This window comes from Gouania willdenowi, chromosome 1 (genome assembly GCF_900634775.1).
Source record: "Gouania willdenowi chromosome 1, fGouWil2.1, whole genome shotgun sequence".
Classification (NCBI taxonomy): domain Eukaryota; kingdom Metazoa; phylum Chordata; class Actinopteri; order Blenniiformes; family Gobiesocidae; genus Gouania; species Gouania willdenowi.
In genome coordinates, this window is record NC_041044.1 from 25,232,553 (window position 1) to 25,252,179 (window position 19,627).

The 19,627-nt window shown below is 38.3% G+C and overlaps 1 protein-coding gene across 2 annotated transcripts in view; it reads left to right on the forward strand.

The window, feature by feature from the left end:
• The window catches only part of ntn1a (netrin 1a), a 68,548-nt gene extending 49,639 nt beyond the window's left edge, over window positions 1-18,909 (forward strand). For both annotated transcript variants that reach the window (XM_028444486.1, XM_028444494.1), the window contains exons 6-7: window positions 7,712-7,786; window positions 16,008-18,909. In XM_028444486.1, coding sequence (XP_028300287.1) covers window positions 7,712-7,786; window positions 16,008-16,336 — 404 coding nt within the window. In that variant the 3' untranslated portion in view covers window positions 16,337-18,909. The remainder of the gene's footprint in view (window positions 1-7,711; window positions 7,787-16,007) is intronic.
• The last annotated feature ends 718 nt before the right edge of the window (window positions 18,910-19,627 follow it).

Consider the following 19,627-nt stretch of genomic DNA (forward strand, 5'->3'; position numbering starts at 1 on the left):
AACAACAACAACAACAAATAACAGTTAGTTTATTTATTAAGGAGTGGGTTGTTGAATGGGGAAATGTTTGATCAGATGAGGAGGAAATGATTTCTATTATCATGGACCTTTGGGTGTAATGCTAAATAGAGAAGTAGTTTTACGTGATGGGGGTCAGATGTTTGAGAGCTGTTTGGATAGGATAAATATGTACTTCATTATTGGCTGTAAAATAATTGTTAAAACATGGTGAGAGTGTTTTACTTAATGAACCATGTACGAATTGAGCAACTTGAAGTTTATTGATTTGATAAATATTAAGTACGCCAAGTAATGAGTGACTTCTTGGAGCTGAGAAAGTAAGAATTCCCACTGCTCTTTTTTGCAAACCAAAAATTGGCTCCAGTTTAGTTAACTGGCCCAGGCAATATTAGAATAACCAATGAAAGGATTAATCATTGCATAATAAAGATTTAGCACAACTTTCATATTTAGGAAATATTGAATTCTCCCGATTATTGCGATGTTTTTGGCAATCTATGATTTAATAAGTGAGATATGAGGTTTCCAGGATAAGTTTTCATCAATAATTACACCATGAAAACGAGTTGACCTGACATTAGAAATGGAGACACTGTCAATGGACAGTTATATCAACAGGGCTTTTTTTCAGTTTTTTTAATGTTCAGAGACAGTTTGTTCATTTTGAACCATTTACAATTTTCATGAGAGTAATTGGATTTTTATGTGAATAAAAAACTGGTATCGATGGCGAATAATATTTTTGATAACTGATTGTATATATCGGCCAAATCGTTGATATATATTAGGACTATGTGCTATGACATAATGAACAAAAGGTACAGATGTTTTGTACTACAACTGAATCATGGTCATGAGGAGACACCGGTGGAACCAGCTGTGTCACAATGGTGCATGAGCAGAGAAGTGTCGTATTATCCGTACAAGCCTACCTTTCCAGTCAATGTCCAAAAAATGCAGACAATATGCTAATATTGTCCATATCTGGGCTGTATTGACTGTTCCAATTTGATGTTTTGAAAAAACAAGTTATGCAAAGTTCATGCACAGAGAGGAATGTTTTTTTGAAGAATGTCAAGATGAAGAAACAATGTGGTTTTCATTTTTATACTAGCATGAATTGTCTGTCTATGTTTTTGTTTTATTTGCTTTATTCACCATAAATAGGAAAAATTGTTTTTTTTTCATGTTGTTTATTTCATATTTTGTAGTCAGTTGAAAATATTATGCCTTTTATAAATAGTTTATGTAGGTATGCCCAGAGTAAGTCATGACTTTTTAGTTTTTTATTTTCAAAAAGCACAACAAAATATTATATCGTATCAGTATCATGAGCCCAGTATCGTTTATCGTCCCATCCCTAGCAGCTATCACTCTGGGTCTTCAGTCTTGGCACCTTTGGATATTCATGAGAAACCTAACCAGTGGCAGAGGTGGAAGTAGTGGATTACAAGTACTCACATTACTGTAACTGAGTTGCTTTTATGGGTACTTGTACTTTTTTTTTTACTATATTTCTAAATCAGTCATTTTACATGTACTTAAGTATGTTTTAAAAGAAGTAAAGTTCTTCATTACATTTCTATACTCAACCATTACTGAGTAAATTATATACTTTTGTTTTTTAATGATCAATGGACATTGATGCATCACATCATGGGCGACCAGCCAGATTAAACTTAATGTACCGTGCCAAAACAGCATTGAATGTTGGTTATTTTCTTAGTTTTTGAGTTCATAAATGTATCTACAGTTAGAGCCTGGCATTTTTTTACATTTTGAATTGAATTCGTTGGTGGTATTTATTTATTTATTTATTTATTTTTTTAAATAATTGTACATTTTGATAAACCTTTTATTTTATACAGACGCCTTTGTGGAAAATAAGTTATGTTCCAATTGTGCAATATTTGTTCGCTTCCTTTTTAAGTTTATACATGAGATGTTTACTGTATGCAAGGGAACCGTGGCAAGATTTATTACCAAAGATAAACGTGGGGGTGAAAGTAACTAGTAACTTTTACTTTGAGTACTATTTAATGGAGCTACTTTTTACTTGTACTTGAGTATTTTATGTATGACTTCCTTGTACTTGAGTACAATTTCAATCACGTAACTTGAGTAGGATATATCAGTACTCTTTACACAACTCTAATCTGATTCTCCAGTGACACTCATTGAGTCATCTGGTATTCACAAGCAGCATAATCCTGTTCTTCTCCCACCTTTGCTTAATCTGTTATTGCCTCATGAGTTTAGGGACCGCCATGTCTTACAAAAACACGTTTTTTTTTATAGCATATGACAGCAGTTGTATACGATTTAAAGCATATTACAAAAGCAGGCTCGCAATCAAGCAATCCCAGCACTAAGTTGTTGTAACCCTTATTTATCTTTTCATTTCTATTTACTTTTCATCCTAGAAGTCCTCCTAATGACCTGTAGATCCCTCTGCCTGTCCTTCCTTTGAGTGACATTCATCAGCAGTTCCAGCTGACTCATCTGAAAGTCATCAGCTATAGTAACGAAGGATGACGCAGCTCATCACAACTGATTGCACATCCTCGAAAATGAAGTCCCAAATTAGGTCGAGAATTTCAGCAGCCTCTCTGGCAAACTGAAAACAAACCAACTTTTAATCAGTGGAAACACAATGAGAAAAGAAGTTGGAGGGCTTCGCTCGTTCTCAGTGTTCCTATGGGACCAGATCCAAGCTCACAGCAGTGATGTGAGCAACTCAGAGCAGAGCAGAGAACAGTGAGGGGCGGCACACTGGGCTCTATAATCTAATTACATGCTTTATTTGCCTCAATTTGTTTCTCAATAAGTCTAGTTGAGGGAGAAAGCCCTCCTCCTGAGACGTCATTTACACCTTCTTGTTCCGGTACCTCTAATACCGCTGTGCCTTAGCAGCTTATTCACACTGAGTAGTTCACATTTCATCCATATATTTATTTAGTCATGAAGCTTTGAGGCTCGTTTTGTTTGAAGATCTGGAAAACGTTCTTTGTTCAGAATTTGTCAAAATGGTTAAATTTCACACCAGAATGTTTGTGACTCAACTCTCTTCAGCCAACTGAGGCTTATGGGTACAGTCCAATGCTAATCCGTGCGTAAACTGTAGCGCAGTGCTGATGTCCATAGTGTTGTTGTTGTTGAGTTTCGTACTTGGAGAACTTGGAGAGAGAACCCAGTGAAGATTATAACCACCTGAGTTATTTCCAGCATGCTAAGCAATGCACACCATTAACTTTATCCTCAGTAAATGTCAACTGAATGTTTTAGCTCATGTGTAGCTCACCTTTGACTGCTTCACTATAAACGTTGTGACTGTTTTACTTCCCATCATGGAGCAGCTGAATGAAAATGTTCACGTTCTATTCAGTAGTAGAGGTGAATGGTCATTAAATTAAACGTTACCACTGTGTTTTATTCAGAAATATTATGTAAAATCTTCATTAACTGCTCATCCTATACAGCCAGGTATTAAACTCAAGGCCCGGGGGCCAAATCCAGCCCTTTAGATCATCAAATTCGGCCCGCACGAGAAAGTAAAAATTATTCATTGTAGATATCTCAGCCCCTCCAAATACAAAAATTCAATGTACTGTAAATCCACAATATTTACAGAGCTCAGTTTTCCAGTTTTTATGTATATATCACATGAAGGCAGTAATTTTTTAAATCTCAAATTGTAGAAAGAATTCTCAATTTTTCTCAAATTATTTCACGAAATTTCTTCAAATTTCCAAAATCAGGTAAATTTAAGTGAAGATCCTGCAGGGACTAATATAATTACATACTTTATCATTTATATATAATTTATACGTGGAAGTGCAAACTGGTCCGTTTTTGGCTCCTGAACTAAACTGAGTTTGACACCCCTGCTTTACAGGATCTCTGGGTTCTGCTTAACTATAGTAATAAAAATAATAAATTGGCATATATGTTTACACATATACAAAATTTGTTCTCTGCATTTGACCCATCACCGAGGAGCAGTGGGCTGCCATGGTGTGGTACAGGGAGCAGTTGGGATTTAAGGGACTTGCTCAACATCCCACAGTGACGGCCCGGGTGAGATTCAAACCGGTGAACCACTGATGACAAGCCCGCTTCTTTAACCATTAGGCCACCATGGCCCCAGTCTGACTTTAGGAGCAAGACTTTATCAGCCAGGTGTCAAGGTTGCTACGTTTAGGGTTTTAGTTGACGTGCTGTTGCTTGAGTAGGTATTCATCGATAGTGCTAAGTGTGTGCTAGCGGAGACTAGCTCATTAATAGACCACAAAATGACTGAAACACACAAATGGGCGGTTCAATATTGTGTCCTGAGATAGGTTTAATGAGAACGATTAGCTCAAAGAGTTGTACAGTACTTTGATGGAAGGGGCAAAGGTCCACCTCTCAGTTACACACTCCTCAGCGTGCTGAAAGGCCAGAGACAAAGCGCTGTAGTAACTACATCTACTCAGAACACCCAAAGCACATTTCAGCCCAGAATTACGGGACTGCCTCCACTTCTCCCTCTTGTAACGCGCACACAAAGGGAACATTTGTCCTCACGGTAGGGGACTGCCTGGACTTAAATGGGGATTTGTGGGTTCTCTCAGTGGAGTTTTGAGCTGTGTCTCAGGGGTACACTAATGGGGAACGAAAGGCTATCAAAGGAAAGTATCATGATGGCATCTAGGGGGGTCATGAGAAAACAAAGCTTCCTTTCCACTACCCCCCTTCCATCATTTACATGGTAATCAGGCAGAGCTCATATAGGCTTCTCTTTTTCAATGAGTCTATCTATGTTTGTTGCTCTCTCTATTTGCGTCCAAAAGCTGCAGCTTTGTGCTTTTCCTAACCAGTTTGTGACGCTACCATCATTAGTTTATCTGCTTATTTAGGTGTTTTACATTAAATCATGGTCCTGCTCCTCTTTTCCCACCCCCTCTTTTGAAGTTCACTTATGTCTGTTTTCCACCCTCTTCACCCTTTCATTCTTTAACAGCATCCATTCCCCGCTTTCGTCTTTCTTTGCGGGCATTTTTTCTCGTCATAGTGTTCCCCGGGCAACCTCATTCAATCCGAGAAGAAAGGAGAGTTAAGGCATGGAGCAAAGATCTTGACACATCAGAGATGTTTGTTCATACTCAAGATCAGCTAAAAGCTTCATTACTCCAACCCATCCCCAACATGAACACTTGCTGCTCATCCATCTCTTTGACTTCACTTGCACTCCCTACAAATACAATAACACAGTCCCTTTGCTGCTATGTCTGGCTCCAATGAAGAGTTGAAGAAGCTAAGAAGTATTTCTATCTTTGTCAAGCTGTCAAGCATCATATTAGATGGGTCATATTTTTAAAGGGATGGCAGTGTGAAAGAATTGTAACAAGCAATGAGTGCCTATTACTGAATGTTTTCGGACATGGAGATAGTTTCTGCGTTTGATGATAGAGCTTTTAAAAGCAGTCCAAACCTCAACGGACTGAAGTTAATGAAGAAATATTAAAAAGTGAGGAAGGACCTTGGTTTATAATAATAATAAATCCATGTTAAAATACACTAGCTGGCAGCAAGCCAACATTACCAATTTTTCAGAAAATTAAAATGAAGTATATTAATTTGGATTCATATATATGCTCATAATTGAGGATGAGTTCAGGTCTGTTTGTACAGTAGTCATAGGTTGTTCCCTTTCTTTGCACCATAACATAGCAGAGCCTCCTCTAGCAGAGACCTTAGTGAACGCTATCAGTGTACAAATATATCTGGCCTTCTTAGGGCAGTGTGACCAGAACTGACCTGGACAGAATCCTGTAGTTGCATATCAATAACTAATGACTGCTTCACCTTGTTGTGTTTAAACTCTAGACTCAACTATCAGTTCTGGTTCCATAGATCTTACCAACCTTTTGGGTTTAAAAGTGATGATATCACATTAGAATTACACAGGACTGAGATGCCTAAGGAGAAGAGCAAACACTATTGAATGTTCAACCTAATATCATCCTGCACAGCGTTTCTCAAATGAGGGTATGTGTACCCCTAAGGGTACGTGATGGCACTACAGGGGGTACTTGAGAGAGATTGTGATTCTGGTCCCACATCAGGTTCTGGACTGGAAATGATAACAAAACTATAGAAATAAATCTATTCAAGAGGCACTAAATACTATTTCATTGCACTTATTTACAAAATGAGATTCTTTAAAATGTGTATCACTCATTCCATCATCATGCTATATACTTGTTTTGTAATATTCTGAGAAATGAAAACTCTGAATACCCTGAAAATGTTGTAGTCGGACAAATGTGGTACTTGGATTCAGAAATAAGAGAAACCTGATACTTGAGCCTAAAAAACATTGACAAATACTGATCTAGTTGAATAATAAGACATGTTTCTCTGCTGTGATGATGTGTGATGACTGAAATAAAGCCACTTACGGTATAGCTATCAGAAAGAGTGTGTCTTTGAACACTTCATCATCTAAGAGAGCTACAAGGTGCTTTAGGTGACCCTTCTCCCTGCGTGAGGTATTTATTTGTTCACAGCTTCGGCATAGTAAAACCTCAAAAATGGTCCTCTGCCCTAACGCTTCATGGATGGCTAATTTTCCCTTCCTGACCTCTCTTTGTGTAGCATTGACCCCCTCCAACTCTCCCCCACCTACTATTCCCCTCGAATAGCTGCCAAACCCGAGCGCTCTTCCCCCTGTCCACCCAACAACAAATGTGAAAGCTTGACATGGTGCTGGGTGGGGCCTCGAAGTGATCCCAGGGCTATTTTTTTCTTGAGGTCGGGGGCTGAGGTGACAAGCGAGGTGAAATTTGGACAGAAGTGGGGGTTGAAGTGGGTGTGGGGCGGTCAGCATGGAGCAGAGTCATTCCCACAGTCTGACAGTAAGGGAGTAGATAAATGGTGGAGGTCACTTGTGTTTCTCCAAATCCCCTGCTGGTATCATCAGGGCAGATGTTAGAGAATCATAGAGGCTTGACCAAGCTTTTGGCTCATGAATGGCTCATTTGTTCAATTAATACCAGAATATGTATTTCTCAATAACAGTGTGAGTCAAGTTCAATTTAGACTCTTTAGATAGATTTCATTTCACATTAATTAACGTACCATTTAAAATTGGCAGTGGCTATCCATACGATTGCCGTATCAATATACCGACATTCTATCCGCCCCTCATTGGCCAGTTTAGGTCACGTGATAGGTCAATCATTGGCCAGTTTAGGTCACATGACAAAGACTAAGACCTAATCGTAAACTTAACCCTAAACCTAAAAATTGTTGCGATATAGGGTTATAAACTAACCCTAACCCTAAGACGCGATGTACGTGTACTTCGGTAAACGTACAAATAGCACCGGGGGTTGTCCGTATGGCAACCGTAGGAATAGACTCTTTATTTAAAATTTGGCAAAACTTATTGTTAATAATTTTGCAAACATGAAAAATAATCTTGTGACAATCAGTGAAAATGGAAATTTTAAATTCATACAAGAAATGTGATGTACGAGCAGGATATTAAACCCTTAATTGATTATTCATCTAAATGTGTTTAAACTATAAAAAATATTTAAACTTGGATAAAAGCATTTGGGCTTGTTTTTTGGTCTTGTTCTAATGTGTCCCAACATTCAGTTTTCTACTTTTTGTCTCTTCTCATTGTATCGTATCTTTGCAGATTGTGACTCTTACTGCAAAGCATCGAAAGGCAAATTGAAAATCAACATGAAAAAGTACTGCAAGAAAGATTATGGTGAGTATCTGGAAATCATTGTTTGTTTGAATTTAATGTGTGCTCCTTTAGACTTAGGATATTGTTAGAGTAGATGAAAATACTCTAGTGTTCAAACCTGAGATTGCATTCAGAGAGACATAGTCAGAGGTTTTGCTTTGCTGAATCAGTCAATCAATCAATGTATTAACAGATGAACAGAAATGAATCAACAATATCAAGTCAAAAAGGAAAACAGGCATAATTTACAGTCATGGGCCTCCGGGTTGCCTACTCCAGCCTCTACTGTAATTCTTCTGAGCATTTTATCCAGTAGTTGTTATTTCTCTTTCCTCCCTCTGGCCTGGCACATGGCTGGCTATGTGTCTTCTTTTGTCATGACACGTAAGACATTTGTGATTGTCAGGGTCAAAGACATTAGCTCATCAATAGATAGACATACACATATTTTATCTGGGTCAGAGCATAAATTAAAAAGTTTATATCTTTAATTAGAGAACGTTTTACATTTATAAATCAAACGATCAGTTATTGTAGTTAATTAAAGATGACATTTACTGCTGATTTAATGCAATACAAATCATGTGCAATATTGACTGATTTATTATCCCCCGCCACAAAATGTGGAAGGGGGATATAGGTTTGAGCTCCGTCCATCCGTTCCTCTATGCGTCCGTCCGTCCGAGTTACAGCTTTTCTCTCTCTGAAACCGCCTAAGATACGATAACCAAATTTGGTGTGTGGCTTCAGGGTATCAATACCTTGATGGAGTTCGAAAATGAGAAGCGCGCAATTTTTTTTTCCACAGGTCCCTTGTTCCGTTTTTTGGACTCTGTTCGAGATATCGTCAAAGGGGACAGGTTTTCTTATTAACTGTTTGAGATAGGATAACCAAATTTGGTGCGTGGCTTCAAGGTATCAATACCTTGATGGAGTTCGAAAATGAGAAGCGCGCAATTTTTTTTTCCGGAGTTACTGTCCTTCTTCCGTTTTTCTTAAGTCTGTTCGAGGTATCTTCAAAGGGGACAGCTTTTCTTAGAAACCGTTTAAGAGAGTTTTATATTCTGATGTGATAATATTTTCTTATGTATACATCTAAGTTCTTAGATTTAGGATATTTAGGAAAAGGTTGTGAGTTATAATGACAACCAATCTGGCGGGGGATGTTGATGACTGTCTTCTTGTTATTATTTATCATGTAGGGGTCTAATGTGTCTGCTTATTTGATTTATTTTGTATATGCATATGAGTTGTTTAATGTGTATTAAGTTTTAGTATTTAAAACAGAATTCAGACTTTTCTATTTGTTCAATATTTAGATTTTTTTTGCATTTTGTTCTCAAACTGCCTTTTAGTGATAATCTGACTGTCCCAGTTATTATATCTGATTTGTCTCTTCTCTTACGTGCATGCTTGTGTTGTTTCATCTAGAAAATAAGCTATTGGACATATAAGGACATATAATTATAGTATGTTAAAAAAAAAGAAACCATGAATGATAATTCATATCAACAATATTCATCTATTTTGTTAAAATCCCTGCTGTTTTTTTAAAGCATAAAAGAAGGAAAATAACAGATAAATAAGAAATAGCATGAAGGGACAGGACAAATGGAAGAACACACAGGGTGAGTGAGTGGAGGTGTTTGTGGGAAGAGCTGTGACTGTGGAGCTTAGAGGGTGAGCTAGAGGCAGAGTGACACAGTGCGTCGCTCCCTTAAGATCCTCATTAAGGCGCCCCACTTCCCCCACAAGCGATGTGCCTTTTGCTGCATTCCTGTGACTATTTGTCTGCCACACTATTCAAGGTGTGGATAAGATGAATGACCTCTACCCTCTTCCCGCTCCTCAGTCCCCTCCCCTGTTTGAAGTCTAGCTGCTGAACTGGTCAACCAAGCAGCCACATCCTCCTCTGACCTTCAACAGATTGACACCTTTGTTCAGGAGGGATTTAGAAGAGTTTTGGGGTCACTACGTTGAAACATGCTGAAGCCTAACATGCCACTGGTATATCTTAAGAGAAGCCTTAAGCCATTGTTTCTCAAATGGGGGTACGTGTACCCCTTGGAGTACGTGATGGCACTGCAGGGGGGAATTGAGAGTGAGGGGGGAAAATATGAACAAATATGGGTTTATGATGTTTATTTTTAGTTAAAAATGAATAATACCAGCAACTGACAAAACAACAATAAAAACACACAAAATGATGTTAGAAATGAAATTGGTACTTGGATTCAACGGTTAAAGAAAGGGGGTACTTGAGCCAAAAAAGTTTGAGAACCACTGCCTTAGGCCATGTTTTGACTGCAGAAATCATGATAAGCCAAATGCAGATTTCATTTACTATTATGTTTGTTGCAGTGTCAGTTTTGGTGGGAAAAATAATATTTCTCCTTAGACCAAAAAGCAACACAGTGGGTTAGCGTTTAGTTTACAGGCTGGCAAGTTCTGATGACTCTTTAATAATTACTTAGTAAATAATTTATCTATCAAAAGTCCTTGCCCTTGAGTTTTGACATTTTTGCTCTCCAACATGAAAATAGGGTTCCCCTAAGACTTCCATCCATGCCTCGCTGTGTTTCCATTACCCTTGGAAATGTGCAAAATCGAAATAGTGCAAGAAAAACTATGGAAACACTTTTTCCGCAAATACACGTAACAGAATGTGACCAGGTCACATGACGTGAGGTACCTGGTAACCACTGCTCTACGAGAAAACATGACGCGGCTCGTGTAGACAGAAGAGGAGACCGGGACATTTCTTAGCATCAGACTTAAAAATTATTATTGCCACATTAGACGTGAAACAACAAAGAATGCGGAGTGTTATAACGAGGTTTTGCGCTTCCGGCTTTGCAGCAAAGTCGCGCGAGATGAGATTTAATTGTGTCAGTAAAGGTATTACAGTATTCCATGTTTTAGCGAAGGTTTGCTTCTGAAGCATAACAACATTTCAACAAAATGTGTATATAATTTAAAACTCAAAAACAGCAGAAAATATGCAATTACCTATTTTAGAACAGTAATTATAAAGCTGTTTCAGTGAAAATAAATATTTTTTTCCACTTGGGTGCAACTGTAAAGATAATATTTAAAAGGATTTTAGAGTTCTTGGCATAACTGCCAAACAATTGTCAGGGTCAGGTGTAGGTGTGGACCCAAATGCAGAGAGCGATGGTGGAAGCAGGCAGGTGTAGCGTTGGTAGTCGTCCATTTTTGATAATGAAACCCAAAAAGACACAAGGAAGCACAGGGAAAACTGGGAGCAGGGAACAAAACGCAGCTGGACACAATGAGGGTAGACGATACAATGATACAATGACATTCTGTGTCCAAACACTCAGCTAAATAGTGGAGGAGGCCTGATTGGGAATGGGCCACACCTGGGTGGAAACATGAGGGAGCTAATCAGTCACAAACCAAGCACACAGACATCACTGGGGGGTGGAGCCACAAGCAGATAAAAAATAAAGAATAACAGAATAACCTAAAGAGAACCACAAGGGCTAAATAACAACTCAACTAAACAGAACCTGACACTAGTGTAGCCTCTTGTGTTTGAAGTCATTTCAACAAATTACAAACAAAAATATCTTTTAAACTAATAAGTATTTGACCAGAAATAAACCCATTATTTATCTAAGCAGCCAACTGTAGAGGTAAATGCAATGATAAAATGATGTATAAGTGATGGATGGTAGGAGTCCAAACTAAATGTAATGTAATGATTTGTTTGAAGATTTTTGGCTCTGCTGGTGAAAACCTTTTTCATGATACTCACTAAGCTATTTTTTATTCCTATATGTATATTATTTTAATGAAGTTCTGCTGGCACATGTGGTTTGCAGTAGATGTATAAAATTAAACATTCACCTTATATCTATGAGGGATATTATTTATCATTCAGCAGTACATTTAAAAGCGAGATGCTCTATAATTTTTTTTAATGTTGCAAAAACAATATTGACTGTTTTTTAAGTGTTTGATTTATCCTGTTTTGTGAATGACAAACACTCAAAAAGTTGGTGATAGTTTTTATTTTACTGTTTAAAAGTAAAGTCTGGTGTTTGTACAAATCCCTCTTTTCATCCATCGATTCTTGGCCTCATATTACCTTGATAGTCCATTTTTTTCCAGCCTATGATATATTTCCCAAAGCTTTTTTTTAAAACCGCATTATCAAATAACGTAACAAGGTTAAACAGCTTCACAGCGTTTGCTAAGCCCATGCTTATCAAAGGCGATGGACAAATCCAGTATTAATCTACAGGAGCTCCAGAGGCCCTGTGCTTTCTAAAGAGCAGCAGGGAGGTGGATTTCCGGCTGCGTCTGAAGACGATGCTACAAGCTTCAATGGTGGAAATTCGGACTCGTTTATAAAGAATCACAACGGGAGGGAGCTGTAAGTGTACAGAATGGTAACAACTCCATGGTGTTACTTCTCTATAGCCATGACAGCTGCTAGCTATAGGCAAGGCCAATGTATTTGTACTCGGTGTGCTACTGGGGTCATGAGATTTTCAGGAGGAATCAACCTCTTGTAATAAAGAATGAATAAACTCGTTTTTATGCAGTGCATAGCAAAGAGTTGTGCTGACTACAAATAAACAAATATATTTTAGATTTATAGCCTATACTACAAAGCTGGATTTCCTCTTATCCCGCTAACTTCGAGGATTTAACTGGTGTGTACTGTCCTACAAAGCGGGTTGACCTCTTACGGAGCTAAATCACCATGGTAACTTAGGCTGAACGACTAACCTGGTCGAAACCAGGTTTTGTTCTGGCTAGAATCTGAGCGGGTTCTAAAGCCCCGCCTCCTGACCAATCAGTTCTCTTGGAAAACAACACGCCCAATAAAAGAAGGATCAATGTGTGAACACGTCTCTGTGTGGATCTGATGTGACGCTGACAGGAGAGAGAATATTTAACCTTTAATTTACCTGATGACGTTCTATAGGAAACATACATTTTTATCTGATGGACTGACCTACATTAGTTGTTGTTGTTGTATTGGTTTATTTGAAAGGGGACAGTGCAATTTCATATAAACCATGAACAAACATGGTTAAAAAAGGCTATTTTTCATCTGTAGTCCCCTGGCCAAGATTTAAATAGGCATTAAAATACAAGCATGACAATACATGTACAAGTCAATAACAACAATAACAGTACCTATTACAATATTACAACACACAAAAAAACCTGTTACAATATTAAAACACACAAAAACCACGTGTTCAAAAGGCTACGTTATCTAGTACAAGTCCGCTGATAACGCATCGGACGCTTTCATAGATTAATTCATTCATTCATGTATCCTGTGGTGACGCAGAGAGCCTGAGTCCTGTAAGATATATATATATAAAATACAAATATTGTCCACCTTATGACGTAGGCTGAACGGTATGAATTGAGTGCAGCATCAGAGACACAAACAAGGAAAAAGTGAAGTGAAACTCATCACAGAGTCTGTTTATTCTTCGTTTATAATCTCACTAATTTTAACCATTAACACTCATCATTTCCTGCATTCATTCCTCGCTGCTTTTACTGCAGCAACAGTGTTGTTTTTGGTCTGAATTATGGATTTTAATTCTTCATATTTTTATAGAATTATTCCTCAATTGTGACATAAATTGTGACACTGTGATTGGTCCGACACTGCAATCTCCACCCGTCACAAGAGCGCGCACGTAGCCAGGCTGAAATCACCTCGCTTCTCGTACAGCTTCTCTCTGACAGAGAATGTTTGGTTAGGTGAAGCTGGCTAACAAAGATAAATCCAGGCTATAATTATCTAGCTTCATAGTACAGGCCTTTTAGGTCCTGTAAAACAAAAGCAACCCTTAAATGCAGCCTGACTTATGTCCTAATTGTTTGGCACCGGTTTCATATCAACGTGTCACGCTTCAGACGCCTGAGGTTGTAAATCCTCTCAGTGAAAAATGTATTATCTCAATGCAAAAATATTGTCGAAATATGAAAGCGGTTTTCTCATTGGCCACGTTTACATGGGAGCTTTAATTCCTCTTTAAAGCGAAATAAAAGTTAATTCTTCTTTAACCTGTCCTTGTAAGCAGTTAATTCCTAATGCTAATTTAATTCCAAATTAAACTTAAATCCGTATTAAGTGGTGGGGTTTATTCCATTTTTAATTCCGAACTCGATAATTCCTCTTTCTTGTAAACACTTAACATGGTTAAAGCCACTTTAAGTTAATTCGGGTCGTTTTGCGCTTGCATGACTTGCGGCGATGACAAGCTGGTGACAACATAATCAAAGATGGCGGCGGCCTGAACTCCAGCCTAGACTATTTAACAAAAGCCTTAAAAGACATGGATATAATGAAAAGAGTGGATGAACGAAGACATAAACATGCAGACTTTCACACGGACCTCGGTAAGCGGAACAGGCTTCACCGGCCGGCTGGCACTAGGACCCTGAGGCGGAGTACAGGCTGTAATATCACCAGTTTATCATCGTACCAGTTGTTAGAGCTACAATCTTTACCAGGTTGTAACTATTTATTCCTGGTGATTGTTTTCCATGTAAACCTCAGTTCGGGAATTACTATTTCCATGTGAACAAGAAGCAGAACACTTTAATTCCGAATGATTTAATTCGGAATTACTAATTCTGAATTTAAAAACATCATGTAACCGTGGTCATTGTGGGATTAAAACATGTATTCAGGTGAGATTTCATCTCAATGAAATAATAATTGCAAGGAAGTGGCCAAACACCTTTAGCACTAAGGATTCTATTAAGTCTACGGTGAAGGTGAAAGCAACAATCCTGTTACATAATGGTTCATTTTGAAAGCTCTCTCAGTGGAACTACAATAAAACTCAGTAGAGATCCGCTCAGTTTAATATGCGTCGATCGACGCTAGATTTGATCCAAAATTTGCAGCCGTCTCTTTTTCCTTTCTCTCCCTGCTGCTCCCAGAGGACCAGGATCACTTCATTCATCATGTGATATCACTCAATGTCTTTCCAGCTAACGTTTCTAAGAGCCCAACCAAGCCTTCTAATCACATCACAAATCACAGTGCTGTGGCAGTAGTAATGCACACGGGGCTCAGTGAGAGCTAGACCATGGCCTGTTTTTTCTAACTTTGCTTCTGAGTGTAAAAGCAGGATTTTAAACTCAGTTGCAGTAGACAGGCTTTATCTATAATACAGAATAATGTATGTAACCCTTATACAAGGTTCCACACAACATTTAAATGTCTTTAACATTTATTTATTATTTAAATAACACAAATTCAACAAAACAAAAAAAAAAAGTGTGTATAGCTATAAACTAAGCATGTAGCCAATGTTTTTCAATATTTTTATTGAAATAATGACCAAATTATCAATGTGCCCCTTATAAACAAGAACAAGATGTAGTAAGTAAGTAATCTTTATTTATGGAGTGCTTTTCAAAGGTAGAAACCACAAAGTGCTTTACAGAAAACTTTACCGAACAGTGTTACGGTCCAAATCGTACCCAGATAAACTGATGACTCTCTGCAGTGAGGAACAATAGATGTTAGAAATTCTACAATTTCACACGTATGCAAAAACAAAAAGAACATTTTTGAGGGGAGTAAAAATGTTTATTTTGCACGTTATAAAACCGCGAGCCACTAACAGCAGCCGTCAACACAAGCAGAAGTTGATCACAAGAACGAGGAGCACTAGTAGATTCATTACACCACCTCTGGTTCCTTTCATCCCATATGTGCATGTTTTACATAACATCCTGTTTTTATTTTTATTATTATGTATTAATGTTTCAATTTAACAGTTCATCAGTTATGTGACTTATGGGATGCTCCTTTTTTTGAGTAAAAGTCTACCCCCGTCTGTGGGTCCCCTCTGTGTGGTGAGATTAAAACATGAAGCTCTCGTTCATAGTTTTCCCATAATATCACACAAATAAAAGATTTAATTTTCAAACATAAAAACGCTGCTTGTCTGGTTTTTCATTTTTCCATATTTCTGTTTTGTCATCAAAACAGTCACCAAAACAAAATAATTACACTGTTTATTTGTTATTTTGATTTGGTTTTAAAACGGAATAACCAAAGAATGAAGGGTACACGGATTGTAGTAAATCCAGTTTTTTTTATTTTTTTTTATCTTACATAGCACTACCACTTTTACCCTCAACAATACATCTTGTGACGTTTTAATATTGCAAAATCTTGTCCCACCCGAAGTGATTGCTGATCTCTTTTGTCTCACCTCAGCGGTCCAGGTGCATATCCTAAAGGCAGACAAAGTCAGCGAGTGGTGGAAATTTACCGTCAACGTCATCTCCGTCTACAAGCAGGGTGAGAGTCGCATCCGCCGCGGGGACCAGTTCCTGTGGGTCCGCGCCAAGGACGTGGCCTGTAAGTGTCCTAAGATCAAACCTGGGAAGAAATACCTGCTGCTGGGAAACGACGAGGACTCCCCAGGCCAGAGTGGCGTAGTGGCCGACAAGGGCAGCCTGGTTATCCAGTGGAGGGACACGTGGGCAAGGCGGCTCCGAAAGTTCCAACAACGCGAGAAGAAAGGCAAGTGCAAGAAGCCATAGACGGGAAGAATAATGGAGCTCATTCTGGATAGAGAACGAATAACACAAGAGGAAAGCTGAAAATAAAGAGTAAAGGAGAGACAGAGAACCACGATGGACTGTTTCTGTCGCTGCTTTTTTTGTGTAGAAGCATGAAGAGGATTATTTAGGAGGATTATAGTGAACTTTTGTTGAAGGAACTCACATTGCAGATTTGGTTTCATGTTGTTTTTTTTTTATTTTGAGATTCTTCTCTTTTGTGGATTTGCCGAATTTGCACCTATTACCAGTATATAACGTTGTGTTTGCTTTCCATATCGCAGTATGAAATCTCTTGTTTTCATGTTCTAATTTTCATGGAAATTTTACGCTGGTGCAAAAATGACAGAAAGCCCTTGTATTACTGCTGCAAATGTTGCCTCTGCATGGTAACATGGTAGCGTACCCTAAGCCATCAGTCAAGCCGGATCCACCAAAATACTTTTTTTTAAATAATCTGAAGAATGTGTCCGTTTTCAAATTTTCAATGTGTAAGACTCAGATTTACATGACATGAGTAGATTAATATTGAATCATTATATTTTGAACTTTAACAAGTTGAAGTGTTGGAAAAAGCATGTATATGTAATTAATATTTATATGCAAATTGTAACTCTTTAAAAAAAAAAAAACAATCAATACTTTACCCTTTGAAATCTGTCAGTTTAGTTGTCCCTAATGCTCAGTTTACTAAATAGTGCTGCTAATGGATTTACTGCAATTATTTAAGGGTAATGTACACACTCAAAATCACTACGTTCACTTCACTTGTAAATCCGTGTACCCTTCGTTCTTTGGTTATTTCATTTTAAAACCAAATCAATATATTTTGTTTTATGAACTTAAAACCAAAACAGAAATACAGAAAAATCCAAAACCAGACAAGGAGCATTTTTCTGTTTTAAAGTTAAATCTTCTGTTTGTGTGATATTTGGATATTTACGGGGAAACTATAGACGAGAGCTTCATGTTTTAAGCTCACCACACACGGATTCTTGGAGTTACTGCGATTACAAAAAAACTTTTATTTAAAAAAAACATGTAAAAGTTTTAACAGAGGTCTTGAGTTAAAAAGGATAAAGTCACATTGATTATTACAAACGTAGTAGCACATGTAATCAGCATGATAAAACATGGACATAGGCTTTTAATGGCTTTAAAGCCATTAAACTACACTGAACAAAAATATAATACTTTTTTTTTTCCTCCCATTTTTCATGAGCTGAACTCAAAGCTCGAAAACATTTTCTATTTACACAAAACACCTATTTCTCATAAATATTGTTCACAAATGTGTCTAAATCTGTGTTAGTGAGCACTTCTCCTTTGCAGAGATAATCCATCACACCTCACAGGTGTGACATATCAAGATGCTGATTAGACAGCATGATTATTGCACATGTGTGCCTCAGGCTGGCCACAATAAAAGGCCACTCTGAAATGTACAGTTTTGCTTTATTGGAGTATCAGAAAGCCAGTCAGTATCTGGTGTGACCACCACTTGCAACACGTCTCCTTCACATAGAGTTGATCAGGTTGTTGATTGTGGAATGTTGGTCCACTCCTCTGTGTGAAGTTGTTGGATATTGGCAAGAACTGGAACACACTGTCATATACACCGATCCAGAGCACCCCAAACATACTCAATGGATGACGTGTCCTGTGAGTATGCTGGCCATTCAAGAACTGGGATGTTTTCAGCTTCCAGGAATTGTGCACAGATCCTTGCAACATGGCGCCGTGCATTATCATGCTGCTGCAACATGAGGTGATGGTCGCGAATGAATGGCACAACATGAGGCCTCAGGATCTGGTCACCGTATCTCTGTGCATTCAAAATGTCATCAGTAAAATGCACCTGTGTTCGTTGTCCATAACATACGCCAGCCCATACTATAACCCCACCGCCAATATGGGCCACTCCATCCACAACGTTGACATTAGCAAACTGCTCACCCACACAACCATCTGCCCTGAACAATAAATACCGGGATTTATCAATGAAGAGAACACCTCTCAAACGTGCCAGATGCCATCAAATGTGAGCATTTGCCCACTCAAGTCAGTTATGACGACAAACTGCAGTCAGGTTGAGACACCGATGAGGATGACGAGCATGCAGATGAGCTTCCCTAAGACGGTTTCTGACAGTTTGTGCAGAAATTCTTTGGTTGTGCAAACTGAATGTTGCAGCAGCTGTCCTAATGGCTGGTCTCAGACAATCATGGAGGTGAACATGCTGGATGTGGAGGTCCTGGGCTGGTGTGATTACACGTGGTCTGCGTTTGTGAGGCCGGTTGGATGTTGGAAACGGCTTATGGTAGAGGATTGAACATTCAATTCGAGGGCAACAGCTCTGGTGGACATTCCTGCAGTCAGCATACTAATTGCATGCTCCCTGAGAACTTGCAACACCTGTGGCATTGTGCTTTGTGATTTTTAGAGTGGCCTTTTATTGTGGCCAGCCTAGGCATACCTGTGCAATAATCATGCTGTCTAATCAGCATCTTGATATGCCTCACCTGTGAAGTGGGATGGATTATCTCTGCAAAGAAGAAGTGCTCACTAACACAGATTTAGACACATCTGTGAACAATATTTGACAGAAATAGGTCTTTTGTGTGTATAGAAAATGTTTTTTCAGCTCATGAAAAATGGGAGCAAAAACAAAAGTGTTGCACTTATATTATTGTTCAGTGTATTTTCATCTACGATTGAGTGAAATGTTTTTTCCTGATTTTTCAGTCGTTTATTGGAGCAGTGAAGGCTTGCGAGAACAGAAAAGATTTAGTGCAAATGAAAGAAGTGTTAACTGGGAAGCATTTTTTTTTAACCACTAAGTCTGGAAATGTGTATTTATTTGTGGAGGATGATTCGTCATCTTAAACTTTTGCAGAAAATTAAATTTCTTTTCAAAAACACCAGACCTTTCAATCCTCTGTCAGCCATTACCCAGCATGCACCCTGTGCCACGCACACCTTTTGCCAGTCCACACATTCTTCTGCAGATGCATTGTCTGACCTTTCCTTGAAGTTTCCCTTTGACCTGCCATGTAAATTCTCCTCACTGCAGTTTATGCAAACAGAAGATGGGGAATGAATCGGTTCCACTTGCACATTTATCAGTGTGTGTTTCATATTAAATTCTCTTGAGGGAAAAAAAAAATCAATTTAGGTTCAAAAGTACATTTTTATGTACAGAGGAGTTCATGTATTGAAAATAAAGACAACAGCATGTTGGAGTGACCACATGGTGGTGTACTGTAAGTCATT